This window comes from Xenopus laevis, chromosome 1S (assembly GCF_017654675.1).
Source record: "Xenopus laevis strain J_2021 chromosome 1S, Xenopus_laevis_v10.1, whole genome shotgun sequence".
NCBI lineage: Eukaryota > Metazoa > Chordata > Amphibia > Anura > Pipidae > Xenopus > Xenopus laevis.
The window spans coordinates 108,887,261-108,902,283 of record NC_054372.1 but is presented as its reverse complement, the minus strand read 5'-3'; the positions used below and the strand labels follow the sequence as shown (position 1 = coordinate 108,902,283).

The window sequence follows — 15,023 nt, the reverse complement described above, 5'->3', positions numbered from 1 at the left end:
GAATAGCAATTTTAGACTTCCCCTTCAGTTGGAGTAGCCAACCCCTAACTCGCTTATGTAAATGGAGAGATTGGTAGCTAGTACAAATGCGCTGTAAGGAAAGCATCCTCCCATCCCTATATAACTGCTTAGTAGCGTATGGGACGGATGATTTGCTAATGAATGGGGGGGGGGGGGCATATGCACTAGCACTCAACTGCTACATCTGCATTTAGGTTAAGCACTACCAATAGTATGCAAATGATCAGTTTTTAATACAATATTCATTCTGGTAATTCTTTTGAAAATACAGTTCTCTTACTTTGAACTCCCCCCCCCCCCCTCAGCAGCTTATCAGCAGAACATTGGGAAGGTAACCAGATGACTGCTCATTGATACCTGCATTGCTAAATGCTCCTGTGCCCCACCTATCAGTAGATAGAACAGCATCCTGTACTAAAAATGCAAGTCTGGCTAAACCAAGTCGCAACTCCTCCGGTTAGATTGAGTAGGAGAATCTAGAGCAGAGGTCCTCAACCACCTGGCTGTGCTAAAGACATTGAAAACGCCCTCAAATACCTGTAATTTGAGCTTTGCAACATGCCATCACCATGTCAAAAGCTGTCCGAAGCCCAGGAAGCTTTCTACTGATCGCAACTAAGACCAAAATCCTGTTTTTTGGGGGGTTTTTTTGTGTAAGCTTGAAATGTGCCCATGCAAACCAACCAACCGCACCCCCCCAGTCCTCAGTAATTTTATTGTGCGTGAAACCAGTCCATGGTGCAAAAATGCATCTGAAAGCAGTTCCATTGTGAAGTGCTGACTTTCTGAAAGCACAAGACCAGGCACAATGACCTCAGATGGTTGCTAATGTTGCAGCTAAAAATTATTTGCAATGTACATTGTGTCATTTAGTAATAAAAACAGAATCCGTTTAAAAGAGACTTATGTGAAAAACAAAGTGCCACTTCCTGCTGCCTCTTTTCCCAAGCTGAGCAGAGGAGCCGGTTGCACTCTGCACACTGCACTATAAGATAGGAACCAGCTGGCAGCTAAGCTGGCCTGATGGGTAACTGAATCTCTTTGTCTCTTGTGTGAATGCAATACTGTGATTGACTGTCCCCCTTACTGTGCTTCTGTTAGGACACGCCCACTCTTCATTTGAAACACAGCCAGAGACCATAGCAGATCTATAGGGACCACCAATAAAGGCGACATTTTGGAAAATAATAATTTTCCGCACCATATATTACATAGATTACTCATTATTGCCTACAAGATTGGGGTTTTTGTTTTTTTTATATATATCCTATGTCTCCTTTAAACTGGAGAGCTGCAAAATAAAAAAATTACTTAAAAAAAAAAAATAAGATTATAGATGGCATAGTGGCATGTACCTACGGTAGTTTAACTTACTAGCACTTCTAAGTAATGCTAATATTTCCACTCTGCATTTTGGCATGAATTTAAATTCCTGTTTACATTATTTATTGTTTTTGTAGGTTACTGATAAAACAAATAAGGGATATGCGTTCTGAACATGTTGCATTGCAGAACCAACAAAAGTATGTAAACCTTGTTTGTATTTTATTCTGGATAAATACATGTGTGCCAATTTTTTTTAATGCAAATGTTAATTGCATGAATTGCTTCCTCTTCTCCTCAGCAATTTATGGCCAGCTGCTGGCTTTGTGAGTTTTGGATTGCAGGAAAACCTGTGTTTTGCTCCGTGATAATTAACTTTTCAAGTTAGAAGAAGCCCTTGAAACTCCAAGTTGTAATATCTCTTAGAAAGGAAATACTTTCCTAACCCATGGGGGGTTTGCATTTCTTTTGGTTACCGTATATTTTATTTATGTTTTTATAATTAGATTTTTTATTTATTTTTTTAATAGAATAGCTGAAAGTGTAGACCGAAAGATCAGTGATAAAGATGAAAATATTCAAAAGGTGAGTTTATTTAACCCTTTAAGTGCCAGCAGAATTTTACATTTCATTTGCACGAACTTTTTTTTTTTTTTTTTAATTCGAATTTTTTTTTTTATTCAATTCAAGCCTATTTGCTAGCGGAGGGCTTTTTAGTTTACCATGGGAAATCTAAATATAGTTTTTTTTTTTTTCATTTCTGTAATAAGATAAGGACTGAAAACATTTTAAAATTTTTATAATATAGGGATATATATCAGAAACAAATTTTTATGCAAAATAACATTAATTAAATTCACATAACTTAATCATTTCAAGCTTGTTGAAATAAAATTTATGGGGCCATTTTTACAAATCATATCAGTCCTATCAAAACACAAGTTACTTGACATTACAGAAGCATGAGTTGAATCACAACGATTTTTTCTTCCCAAGACACTTTACTTCTCTAAAGAGAAAATAATACTTCTTGGCTGAAGTATCACAGTTTAATATACACCCTTACATCATGTGAGTATTCTTTCATTTGAGAGCAGCTAGTTTATATATATATATATATATATATATATATATATATATATATATATATATATATATATATATATATATAAAATCTAGTTTCCTTTGAATTTTGAAACCTACAAGCACTATTTCCACCTTTCCTTCTCATAATTGTCTTTTTCTTTGATCCATCGACAGATAAGGTGTACGTGGAATGCAATTATGCAAATGTTAAAAATGATGGAAAAGGAAGTGGATGTTGTAGATGCTGTGGTCAGCGGTAACATTGATCAGTACTGTTTAGATGGAACAAACGCAACTTTAAACATCCCAAATCTGCTGATCTCCAGAATTGAAAGTGAAATGCACAGGGTAGGAGATCTGCAAGTATTTTCTCAGATTTAATGGTTTACTGTTCATAATCTAGTAAACAAACAGCCAGTCTTTTTAAAAAAAAATTTAAATGTTCAATCCTAAGAGAATTTACAATATTCTTCTTGTCCTTCTCAAATGCTAATGTACAATTAATGTACAATGCTGGCATTAAATGGCTCCCATCACCTTCTTAAAGCAGATATTCAACTTTAGCTTTTTGTAAGTGATCGACTGCGCAACTTTTCAAGTGCTATCTTATTTCGTGTTTATTTATTTATTTATTTTTTTAAGCCATCTGCAGGTGCAGAACAATTAATTTTTTTTATGATCTCCCAAGACTATAATCATGTGCAGTTTCACTGAAGATGAATATATATGGGCAACTGAAAACATTGATCCTTAGTCTGCCAACCATACTGGCTGGTATAATAATTTCAGAATATAAAATACGGCATTACTATCCATGTTCTTAATTTAGCTTTCTATTTTTAAAATGGATTCTGCCAGTTATAGCTGTTGATATATTACATTCCTATTTATGGTATTTGTACCTTTTCTGCCTTTTCTTTTTGTATACCACACATTGAAGAGCTTATAACTAGATTTTACAGACCGCAATGGTTATAAAGGATTTAGACTTTGCATTTTTAATAGAGTTTTTATTTATTTTAATACAGTTGCAAATGGAGAATGTCTATGAAGCCGGGAAAGTAAATCTCTTAACAATTGTTCAGTTGCTAAATGAAGCTTTAAAACTAGTGAGTGGAGAACGCTGTCTATATGACTGCAAAGGAGTTTGCCTAGATCTACAGTATCTTAATGGGAAAGCAAAGTTTGAGAGTGAGGTTCTAACAAGACTGAGGAACATGAGGTGAGAAAACTGTTCTATTTTACAAGTTATAACTGTTTGGCAATATGGCTGTTAAAGGAAAACTATACCCCCAAAATGAATACTTAAGCAACAGATAGTTTATATCAAATTGAATGACATATTAAGGAATCTTACCAAACTGGAATATATATTTACATAAATATTGCCCTTTTACATCTCTTGCCTTGAACCACCATTTCGTGACTCTATCTGTGCTGCCTCAGAGATCACCTGACCAGAAATACTACAACTCTAACTGAAACAGGAAGAAGTGAGGAAGCAAAAGGCAGAACTCTGTCTGTTAATTGGCTCATGTGACCTTACATGTGGTTTGTATGTGTGCACAGTGAATCTTACGATCTCAGGGGGTGGCCCTTATTTTTTAAAATGGCAATTTTCTATTTATGATTACCCAATGGCACATACTACTAAAAAAGTATATTATTATGATAATGGTTCATTTACATGAAGCAGGGTTTTACACATGAGCTGTTTTATTCAGTATCTTTTAATAGAGACCTACATTGTTTGGGGGGTATAGTTTTCCTTTAACTGACTTTCTCTTGGAACACAAGTGTATGGTATCTTCTTTCTACCTAAGAAGAAACTGATTCAGTTCCCAACCTAACTTTAATTTGCTTTACTTGGATGCAGGGCCTGGGTCCCAATGTTCCCTCTTCCTCATTTTTTTTTTTATCTTGTTTGTACATGCTCTTAGAGGATTATTGAATGAAAATCGCCAGCACAATGGCACTAGAAAGCGATTCGTTCTCCGAAGTCTCTCGAAGTTTCCTCGTGAGGTAACTTCGGACGACTTTGAAAAACGAAGCACTCAGAGTGCCATCCCACTGGCGATTTTCATTCTAGCCGGCGGGAAGGCAGTTCGGGGAGATTTGTTGCCAGGCGACTAATCTTCCCGAATCTGACTGTGTGTCTGTCCTTAGTATGTTCTGGAATACACAATGCTTGGTAACTTATTAATTGGGCTTTATTTATTTATTTATTTATTTTTGAATACTTCTTAAATTGTCTTTCTGCCTCTTTCCAGCTTTCACATGGGGTCACTGATGCCTTTCTGCCAGTACATGTGTTTGAGTTTTAGTTCCGTACAGTAAAAATCTTTTCCACTATTACAGACTGTGACTTTACTCATTTGTTTTTTCCCACATACGATGGAGAGAAGGCAGCTTATGTTAAATCGTTCATATCCAATTTCTTAGTACTCATGATGTTTGCCTGCCTACTGACCACTGGGTTTAATAAGTTATTGGTGTCTAATGTATGCATCTAGAATTGTAGCAGTTTTCTTGAGAATGATCCTGGACCAAAAATAAATACTGCTTTGCTTGTCACTTTTTGTGAAGATTGCTCATTTATTTTGTGGTTTGTTACAGGCATAAAATAAAGCGTGAAGATCTAGTGTCCATTGAAAAATCTATTGCAGACAAAGAAAGAGAGTGGGAAAGAAAATGGAAAAAGATCCTCGGGAAGTCCCCTTTTATCCTCTTAAAAGGGCTAAATCCAGTAGGTTTCAGGCTTTTTGTGTTTTTTATTTTCTATTTAAAGGAGAAAGAAAGCTACCAAGGCAGTTTATTGCCAATAGATTAGCTACAACAGTGCATGCTGAAACGCAATTTTTATTCTTTAGAATGCTTTTCCATACCTGAGTAAACGGCTCTATAGACACTCTGTTTAGGATTGCAGCTGCCACGTTCGCTTGCTGTGCCTGAGTCTCTGCTCACTCATAGCTCTTGGCTCAGGTTACAGGGAGTGGGAGAGGTGCAAACTGAGCATGCTCAAGCCCTGTCCTGGAGGTTAATGCTGAAAATAGTAAGATACAGAAGCCCATGTGTACACAATAGAAGGAAAGAAATGTGGCGTTTCTTTTGACAGAGGACTCGGAGCAGTATTTCTTTGAGTGATTATTAGTGTATTTATAAAGACCTTTCTGATAAAGCTTGCTTAGTTTTAACCTTTCCTTCTCCTTTAAAGGTAAGTTATACCCTTTTGAAGGTGTTCTGTTTCATGCGCTTTAATGAAGGTTTATTTTCTTATTGCAACAATAATTTTCATGAATATCCTGTAAATGACATCCTTATAAATGCAGTTTAGTGATGTCATCTGTTATAATCAGTTTAGTGATGTCATTTCTCACATGACTCTCTAAAACTTGTGTATTATATAATAAAGTATTCTCTGTTGAAAAATATGAAGGTATTCAATGTCACCTCAGAGTTTCATGACCATATAAAGGAATTAGGCTGAAGGCACTAATTCACTGTTGAGCGCCTTCCAAACACCCGGTCAGGCTTAACGCAGAGAGACGCATCAGCACGCTGCGCACACGCCACATTAAAAAACCCATGGGCCCCTACCACCAATGGGCCCCTAGGCTGTAGCCTAGGCGTTAATCCGCCCCTGCTTCTGATATCCTGATATTTTACAAGATTCCCTCTATAAAACTAACTGTACCCAGCATTGCCTGGGGCATTTGATATTACATCAATAAAATATATATATTTTTTCTTTTAATAATTAAAAGCTTTATGCATTACAAAACATTTTTTGCTTAGAATTGCAATGCTATCACATACTGTTGTGTCATTATTCAGATAGTTAAGTGGGCCTATACCCCCCATCATTGGTTGGTAAACTAATCTGCTTTGGCATAACCATGTTAGGCATCCTTGCAAACCTTCATAAATGGTTTCTCCGTTGCAGCAATAAATGAGTAGTTTACCAATACCATAGAATGGTGCAATCTATAAAGACCTTTTTACTAGCTCTGCAAATTTACATAAAGCACTCAAAAGTCATATGAAGGAAAGATTGTGGAAAGTAGGAAATTTCCCTCCAGTACATACCTGACATAATGCATTAGGAAGAAATGCTTGTAAATGTAAGTGTAGAAACAAACACTTAAACTCTGATCCATTTTATGTTCTAATTTAAAAAGAAAAGAAAATCCCCAAACTTGAAATAATGCAGTTAAGGTAACACCCTAATATTCTGTGTGGTCCTGTCCTGAAGCTGGAAAATGGCCTGGAGAATAAGATCATGCAATGGATCTAATGCCTTTTTCAGATAACTAATATCTTCAGATGGAAATTAACAATACAATATATTGTAGTTACATAGTTATACTGTATGTCTCTCTCACTATTCAGTAAAGTACCACATAAAAAAAGTACTTCTTTTAATCACCAGAAATAATGACTTTTTCCAATGACTTTGTGACCATTTTTCTAATATCGAAGTGTAACCTTCTGAAGCAGCCCTGGGAGGGGGTGTTGCCGACCCTGTAAACTGTTCTAAATTCATACGTTTCTTATCTTTGTCCCTGCTGAGCAGAACCTCTGAGTTTCATTACAGGGAGCTGTTGGCATTGATACAATAGTTGCTTATACTCCAGAGATGTTGCTGAGAAATGTATCAACTAAATGTTGCAAAGTTGTAAAACTTTAGAGTCTGCACCCGAATTACTGAGCTGCCGGACTCGCAACAGAGACACAAACATTCTACTTTAAACCTAGATTTTGGAAAAACAGTAAAAAATAAATAATGGACAGTAATTGAAAAAAGTCTTTATTTCTGGGGAACAATGTAAAAACAACTGCTTCGAAAAAAGTGTTTGGAATGTGTAGAACCCCTTTTAAGGTTTTAGGTATCCTTTTTTCTTCTATTATTCTGTGGTACTTTGTTTTAAAATGTATCACTATCTGTGTTCAGAAATAGGCCACATTTGTTAACTTTTTAACACCAGTAGTGGCATAAGAAGGGAGGGTGTGCATACTGTACTGCATGTTGAACTAATTTATATTTATGGCACACTCAAAATGTTTTTTTTTTTGTTTTTTTTTAGGCACTAGAATTGAACCCTCCTATGGCCCCTTTTTCATTTGACCCTGCTTCAGAAGAAGTCTTAAAAAGCAGTATATTTTGCCATTACCCAGCTTCTCTGCAAGGTAAGTAGCCTTGTCTTATACAACCTTGCAAAATATTTTATATCTGTACAACTAGTTTTATTTTCCTAACTATATAAATATATATCGCATAACTAAGTTTTTAGTTTGCTAGTTTTAGAACATTTGAATGGTGATTAAATTACCTTCAGAAAAAAACATGCTAGTACTGTGAAAGTTGCACATCAGTCCTAAACTAATTTTTAAGGTAATAGTATATCAATTTAGTAACGCATCTTAAAGACCTAAAAACTCCAAACAGTATAGGCATATGGGAAACATTTTAAAATTATTGTAGGGGCGAATGCGCAGCCATCAGGAGAAGGCGCACCTGATGTGAGCTCCATATCCCATCCCGCTTAATTTAGTAACCAAAGCTATAAAACCTTCCGGCACTGTCTAACCTATCTTAGGGGTGCCTGATATCACTATGCCACAGCAGGGTACCAAGAGAAGAGGGGCAGCGCTGAGCATGCTTGTTTTTTTCAGCAAAGGAGCCCAGGCACGCCTCCGCCATCTTTACAGGCCTCACAAGACGCGGAGATGACGCACTCCCAACCAGAACAACAGGGACTGTCCTCCAAGGTTTCAGAAATTTTATATCCTATACAGACTATGTTCCGGACAGAGCTTGCAGCTGCGGTCGCGGATTTTGCTAAACAAATCCAAGAATTGGGCAATTGGACGAGTGTCTTGGAGGACCGCACAGAGGAGCTTGTAGCGGCTATACATGCTGACAGTGACGCTATAGAATTCCAAAAGGAACAGATGGCAGCAATGGAGGAAAAGATTGAAAACAGATCCCGAAGGGCTTAAATCCGCCTACGCGCGATCCCAGAGATGGAGATGGACCTAGAGCAATTCGCAATGAATCTCTTTACTACTTTACTCCCAGAGGCACTGCCTGAGAGACTGCAGATGGTGAGAATACATAGGGCGTTAGCCAGGCCTCGCACCAAAGATACACCTAGGGACATAGTCCTAAAACTACAGCATGAGGCGGTCAGAGACCAAATATTACAGGTGGCGCGCCAATTTACAAGGGATCAGGATAACAAGCTATCGGCTGATATCTACACAGACTTGGCACCGACTACCTTGCAAAAAAGGAGGCAGATGAAGGACATTACTTTACAGCTTCAAAAGGCACTGATCGGGTACTGATGGGACTTCCCCTTTGCACTGCACCATCAATAACCAATTGTATTCCTTTAAGACAACAGAGGCTGCCTTGCATGTGTTGCGGAAAGAGGGCCTTCTCACTCACTCACCGACGACATCAGCAGGGAGTAGCTTGAGACCTCAAAAAGAGTGGCAAGTGGTGCCTGGCCCACGCTCACTTCTCACCTGCGTCGAAACTCTTGTATTCCCAAACCACAAAGGCTTCGATCCCAAATGATGCCAGATAGCAGGGAGCTGCCCGTATAAGTATACTTTATACCCCATGTTTCTACACATTTGTGCAGGATACGTTGATATCATGTAAATGGGCTTCACTAGACAGTCATTTCCAAAATATTTTCATTGCCAATATTCCCGATATTTTCTAGCATCCACACCCAAAAAGAAACAGGTGTTGCTATCTGATCCATAACAACTTTCCAATTGTAGCGACTGACGTGGATGTAGATAAAGAAGTGCAGTACTTATCCATTGTTGGTACCATATTCGAGAAATCTATTAGGATAACATCCACCTATTCCCCCGAATGCTACCCCCAGAGAGTTCTTTAACAAGTCAGCTAGAAAATTGAGTGCTCAACCCTTAGATGTGAACCTGTGGTGTGGAGACTTTAATTTTCCCTTTAACCGGCTCTAGATAAATCAGTGGCAGTACCTTTTCTTAAGGAGCCTAAGGCTGCTAGAACAACCCAAAATGTTCTCAATGCATCCCAATTTGTTGACACCTGGAGAGAACTCCACCCTAAGACACAAGGATACACCTTTTATTCAGCCCCCCATAAACAATATTCTAGAATTGATGCTATCTTACTCAATACAGCAATAGTGCCCAACCTAAATGATGCTTTTATTAAAGTATGTCCATGATCAGACCATGATCTCATGGTAACTAAGGTTATGATACAGGGTACTCACTCAGATCTTCTAGGTGGCACCTTAATGAACGCCTGCTCAGCGACCCCCAGGTCATGCAAGATTTGAAATCTACACTAACTATTTCAAGGAAAGTCTCACGCCAGACATTGTATAGGCGGCCCATAAGGCAACTATACGATGATATCTCATACAACATGCAGCTAGGAGGAAAAAACAGCAAAGGGAAAGGTATAGCCACCTATAAACTTCATTGCTTGCCTTGGAAAGGCTCAACCAAAATAAACAGTCATGTCACCTGACCAAACGTATTAAGGCAGTTAAACAGGTATTAAATACATTAACAAATGGAACAGATAGATAAAGCCATTAGGTGGACCAGGTTTAGGTACTATAAAAACTGTAACAAACCAGGCACGTACTTAGATAACCTATTACGGACTAAATCTCAGATTAATCAGATACCCCACATTAAAACTTCATTGGGCACTATTACCTCTAATCCAGAAACAATTAGGGATACATTCTTGGACTTCTATAGGAAACTTTATGCACAAACACATAAACCAGATTGTCGAGGTATACAGAACTTCCTTTCTCAATATCCCTTACACTACATTCTCTAAATCAGGTATAGATACGTTATATGCTGCAATAACAGTGGAGGACTTTGCCTATGCGATAAAGCACCTTAAGGTCGGCAAAGCACCGGGCCCTGATGGCCTATCAGCTAAATATTATAAAGTATGTGCAGATATAATAATTCCTCACCTTAAATCCCTGTTTGACCATATTCGAGATGGTATATCCATCCCCCAAGAATTACTGTCAGCACATATCACACTGATCCCTAAACCGGATAAGGACCCCTTACAGACAAAACAGTATCGCCCCATATGATAAAGAAAAGGCTTTTGATTCCCTTGATTGGCAATATCTTAGAGCAATACCTGGCTCTGTTGGGATCAGTGAACCCTTTACTCTACCCCGTCAGCCTCCCTGAAACTACCCACTTCTTCCTATCAAACTATTGCGAAAAGAGGTATGAGACAGGGGTGTCTATTGTCCCCGGCCCTTTTTGCCCTCGCAATGGAACCGCTGGCAGAGGCTATTAGGAGTAACCAGAATGTTAAGGGCTACACTATAGCCAATACTGAACATAAAGTATCCCTTTTCGCAGACTTATTGCTTACTGTTACACAGCCTCTAACCACGTTTCCCAATCTTCTCCAAATTATTCAAGAGTTCTCTAAGGCCTCGGGGCTACGACTGAACCAGGATAAGAGTGAATTTATGCCTTGTGGCATCCCCAAGAGTACCAGTAAGCTTATTGAGCTCAACTTTGGGTTCCAAATTAGAGAAAAATATTTATCATATCTAGGTATACATTTCACTACTAATCTAGAAACAATGTATACAAGTAATTACCCTCAATTGTATAAGAGACTGACACAACTACTTGAGTGGAGGCTGAAGCAGATTTCTTGGATAGGGCGGGATAAATTGTATCAAAATGATGACTTCTCCTAGGTTGTTGTATTATTTTAGAACTCTGCCCATTGCCATTCTGAGAAGGGATTTGATAAGTATACAACAAACACTTATGGCCTTCATATGGGGCAACAAGAGACCAAGGATCAATAAACAAATTATGTTTTGCGACAAGACTAGAGGAGGACTGGGAGTCCAAAATTTGCTCCATTATTACAGAGCCGCACAATGTGCCCAAATTCCCCCAATACATGGAGGACCTCACGCACCTTTGTGGGTGACCATGGAGACAAACATGGTACAACCCTTCTCATTTCAGAGCTTACTCTGGAACCCAAACTCGGACATCAAAATTTGTCCCCATTGACCTATATTATACTACAACTATGGAACATACTTAAATTCAAATATCGCTTGGCATCTAAAATTTCTGGACTGGTACCAATACATGGAACCTTTTTTCCCCAAGCGGGTCTGATTCAGCCTTTATCTGGTGGAAAGACAACCGCTCATCAGCTTACTGACGGATCTTAAGCCACTACAAATGGCGGAACTTATTCAGAAATATGAGTCCTGACTACTGAGATCTACCGGGCGATGCAACTATCACACTTTGCTGCACATTTCTGGAATAAAAATATGGTCTCTAGAACTTTTTTTGGAAGCTATCTGCTTGACCTCCCCTATGAGTAGACATGTTTTATCAGCTATTTACAGTCATCTGAACCATGCTGTTGTACCGGAGAAACTCCAAGACATGGACTTGAAAAAAGACTTGGGGAAAACGTTCTCTCCAGAAACATGGCTCAAAAGCTACTTGAGAATTTTCAAAGGGAGCTATAATATCACCATAGTGGAAACCTCACACTCTTTCACAGAGCATACTATGTTCCAGAGCGACTTCATAGTATGTATCCAACTGTCTCACCTCAATGCTTTAGGAACTGTTCAACTAGAGGGATGGTATGGCATACCTGGTGGAGCTGTCCTACGGCACAAACCCCATGGCAAAAGATATCTCCGGTATTATCTAAACTCTTCTATACCCCTATTGATCCATGTCCAGAAGTCATGCTCTTTGAACATAAGCTTGAAGGCATGAATCAGTCGGCACTACATATCTGTATGGCAGCAAGGATTCATATTGCGGCACAGTGGAAATCCCCTTGCCTCTTTCCCTAAAGTTTTGGAAAAGATAGAGTTCATACATGCTAATGAGCGTTTAAAATACCAAATTGATAACCAGCTGGAGAAATATTCAGAGATATGGGACACATGAATTCTTAATAGAGAGACTTTACTCATATGCAGGCCCGGACTGACAATGTGCCAATACGGGCAATTGCCCGAGGGGCCGCTCTGTTTCTTATTAAGTGGGCCGCTCTGTCCGGGAGTCAACTGCCCCTGCAAGTCCCCTTCCCTCGCCCTTTTCCCTGACTGTGTGAGCAGTAAAACAGACCTCTCTGCAGCCGCACTGTCTCCTGTTGTATTTCTCCTAATAATCCGCTCTCTGCCGGCAAGTCTGCAGGCTGCAGACAGCAGACATGATTAGTGGATTGCAGAGTGAGCCTCAATTAGAAACGGTCTGCTGTTTGCAGCCTGCCAGCAGAGAGCTGATTATTAGGAGAAGTACAACAAGAGACAGCACAGCAGAAAGGTCTGTTTCACTGCATTACACAGTCACTGAAAAGGCAAAGGATAATGTTTTATTTTATGCCACGAATGTCACATTTGATGCCATTATATTACATAATTTACCTAGCTTTATATCACATGTAAACAAGCAAAATATCAAACTCACTGTCAATAAGTTCATGTTTAAAAGCAGTTTTATTCCATGGTGATGAAAAGGGAAGATTGATTTCAGGAACAGACTCAATTAGTTAGCTTGAATCAGCAATCAGATGGAAAAATGTCACACATTGCAGTTCCAACAATTTGCACGTTAGGAATAGTATAAGCTGGGCCATGATGAACAAAAATAAAAAATGTGGTCTGGTTATTAATGTTACCTGCTATACATTGTATTACTCATGTATTACTAATTACTATTATATATATATATGTATATGTGTGTGTGTGTTGCTTTTTGGCAGATGATTGATTCAAAATGAAGTTGATGATCTCCATTGTTGTATGCACTGGGTATTTGCCAGCCTAAAAGAGAATAGGACTGCATGCTGTGCAAGGATCTTATTGACTGACATGCTGCATGATCTGTCATATTCATCCAACTGAATGGTCAAAATGCACAATATACAAGCATAAACGTTTTAGAAAGTTTTAAAAGAGGCACATCGGAAAACAACAAATTGCTATTGTTTACAGTTAAAGGACCAGTCAGGGCCGGTCTTACCAACTGCGGGGCCCAATTGGGGCAACTTTGGCGGGGCCCCCCAAATTTAAAGAGCCAGTAACATTTTCTAGTAGACTTTATGTATGATGATCCAAATTACAGAAAGATCTGTTATCTAGAAAACCACAAGTCCCAAGCCTTCTGAATATTTTAGTAGGGAGAGATGGTGCCTATAGTAACAGTGGGATAATAGTCTCTGTGAAGGTATAGTAGGGAGAGATGGTGCCTATAGTAACAGTGGGATAATAGTCTCTGGGAAGGTATAGTAGGGAGAGATGGTGCCTATAGCAACAGTGGGATAATAGTCTCTGGGAAGGTATAGTAGGGAGAGATGGTGCCTATAGTAACAGTGGATAATAGTCTCTGGGAAGGGAGTGTGACTGTGGGATAGCAGGAATAGTAGGGAGAGATGGTGTCTATAGTAACAGTGAATAATAATCTCTGGGAAGGGAGTGTGACTGTGGGATAGCAGGTATAGTAGGGAGAGATGGTGCCTATAGTAACAGTGGATAATAGTCTCTGGGAAGGGAGTGTGACTGTGGGATAGCAGGTATAGTAGGGAGAGATGGTGTCTATAGTAACAGTGGATAATAGTCTCTGGGAAGGGAGTGTGACTGTGGGACAGCAGGTATAGTAGGGAGAGATGGTGTCTATAGTAACAGTGGATAATAGTCTCTGGGAAGGGAGTGTGACTGTGGGATAGCAGGTATAGTAGGGAGAGATGGTGTCTATAGTAACAGTGGATAATAGTCTCTGGGAAGGGAGTGTGACTGTGGGATAGCAGGTATAGTAGGGAGAGATGGTGCCTATAGTAACAGTGGATAATAGTCTCTGGGAAGGGAGTGTGACTGTGGGATAGCAGGTATAGTAGGGAGAGATGGTGACTCCTTGTCAATAAATGGCAAATCAACAAAATGGTTAATAAGGACACATTAGATTTGTGTGGTGCCAGTAAAAAATATGTTACTGTACTATAATGTAATAATAGTTAGTTAATGACTGTAATATTTTACATTAAGTACAGTTAAGTGAGAAAGGCAGCTCTTTATGCACATAATTTTTGCAGTTTTACCCCAATATATGTGTGAATGAGTACAAAACCATTGTGTGTTTACATGTGGGCTGCTTTGATTTTTTTTGCCCGGGCTGCTTTTTACTCCCAGTCCGGCCCTGCTTATATGACTTGGAACAGGGCAATGGGCAGAGTTAATTTTATCAGAGAGTATGTTGATCTGATATCTGGGGCCTATGGCAATAGTCTGCAGTTAAAGGAAAACTATACCCCCAAAATGAATACTTAAGCAACAGATAGTTTATATCAAATTGAATGACATATTAAAGAATCTTACCAAACTGGAATATATATTTACATAAATATTGCCCTTTTACATCTCTTGCCTTGAACCACCATTTCGTGACTCTATCTGTGCTGCCTCAGAGATCACCTGACCAGAAATACTACAACACTAACTGTAACAGGAAGAAGTGAGGAAGCAAAAGGCAGAACT

General features: G+C 38.8%; 1 protein-coding gene across 2 annotated transcripts in view; it reads left to right on the top strand.

Moving 5' to 3' along the window:
- The window catches only part of haus6.S (HAUS augmin like complex subunit 6 S homeolog), a 38,773-nt gene that overhangs the window by 10,666 nt on the left and 13,084 nt on the right, over nt 1-15,023 (top strand). Inside the window, exons 6-11 of one of the 2 annotated variants that reach the window (XM_018243748.2) lie at nt 1,482-1,544; nt 1,875-1,929; nt 2,605-2,778; nt 3,459-3,652; nt 5,047-5,176; nt 7,515-7,617. In XM_018243748.2, coding sequence (XP_018099237.1) covers nt 1,482-1,544; nt 1,875-1,929; nt 2,605-2,778; nt 3,459-3,652; nt 5,047-5,176; nt 7,515-7,617 — 719 coding nt within the window. The remainder of the gene's footprint in view (nt 1-1,481; nt 1,545-1,874; nt 1,930-2,604; nt 2,779-3,458; nt 3,653-5,046; nt 5,177-7,514; nt 7,618-15,023) is intronic. The other variant, XM_041580076.1, reaches the window with a different exon arrangement.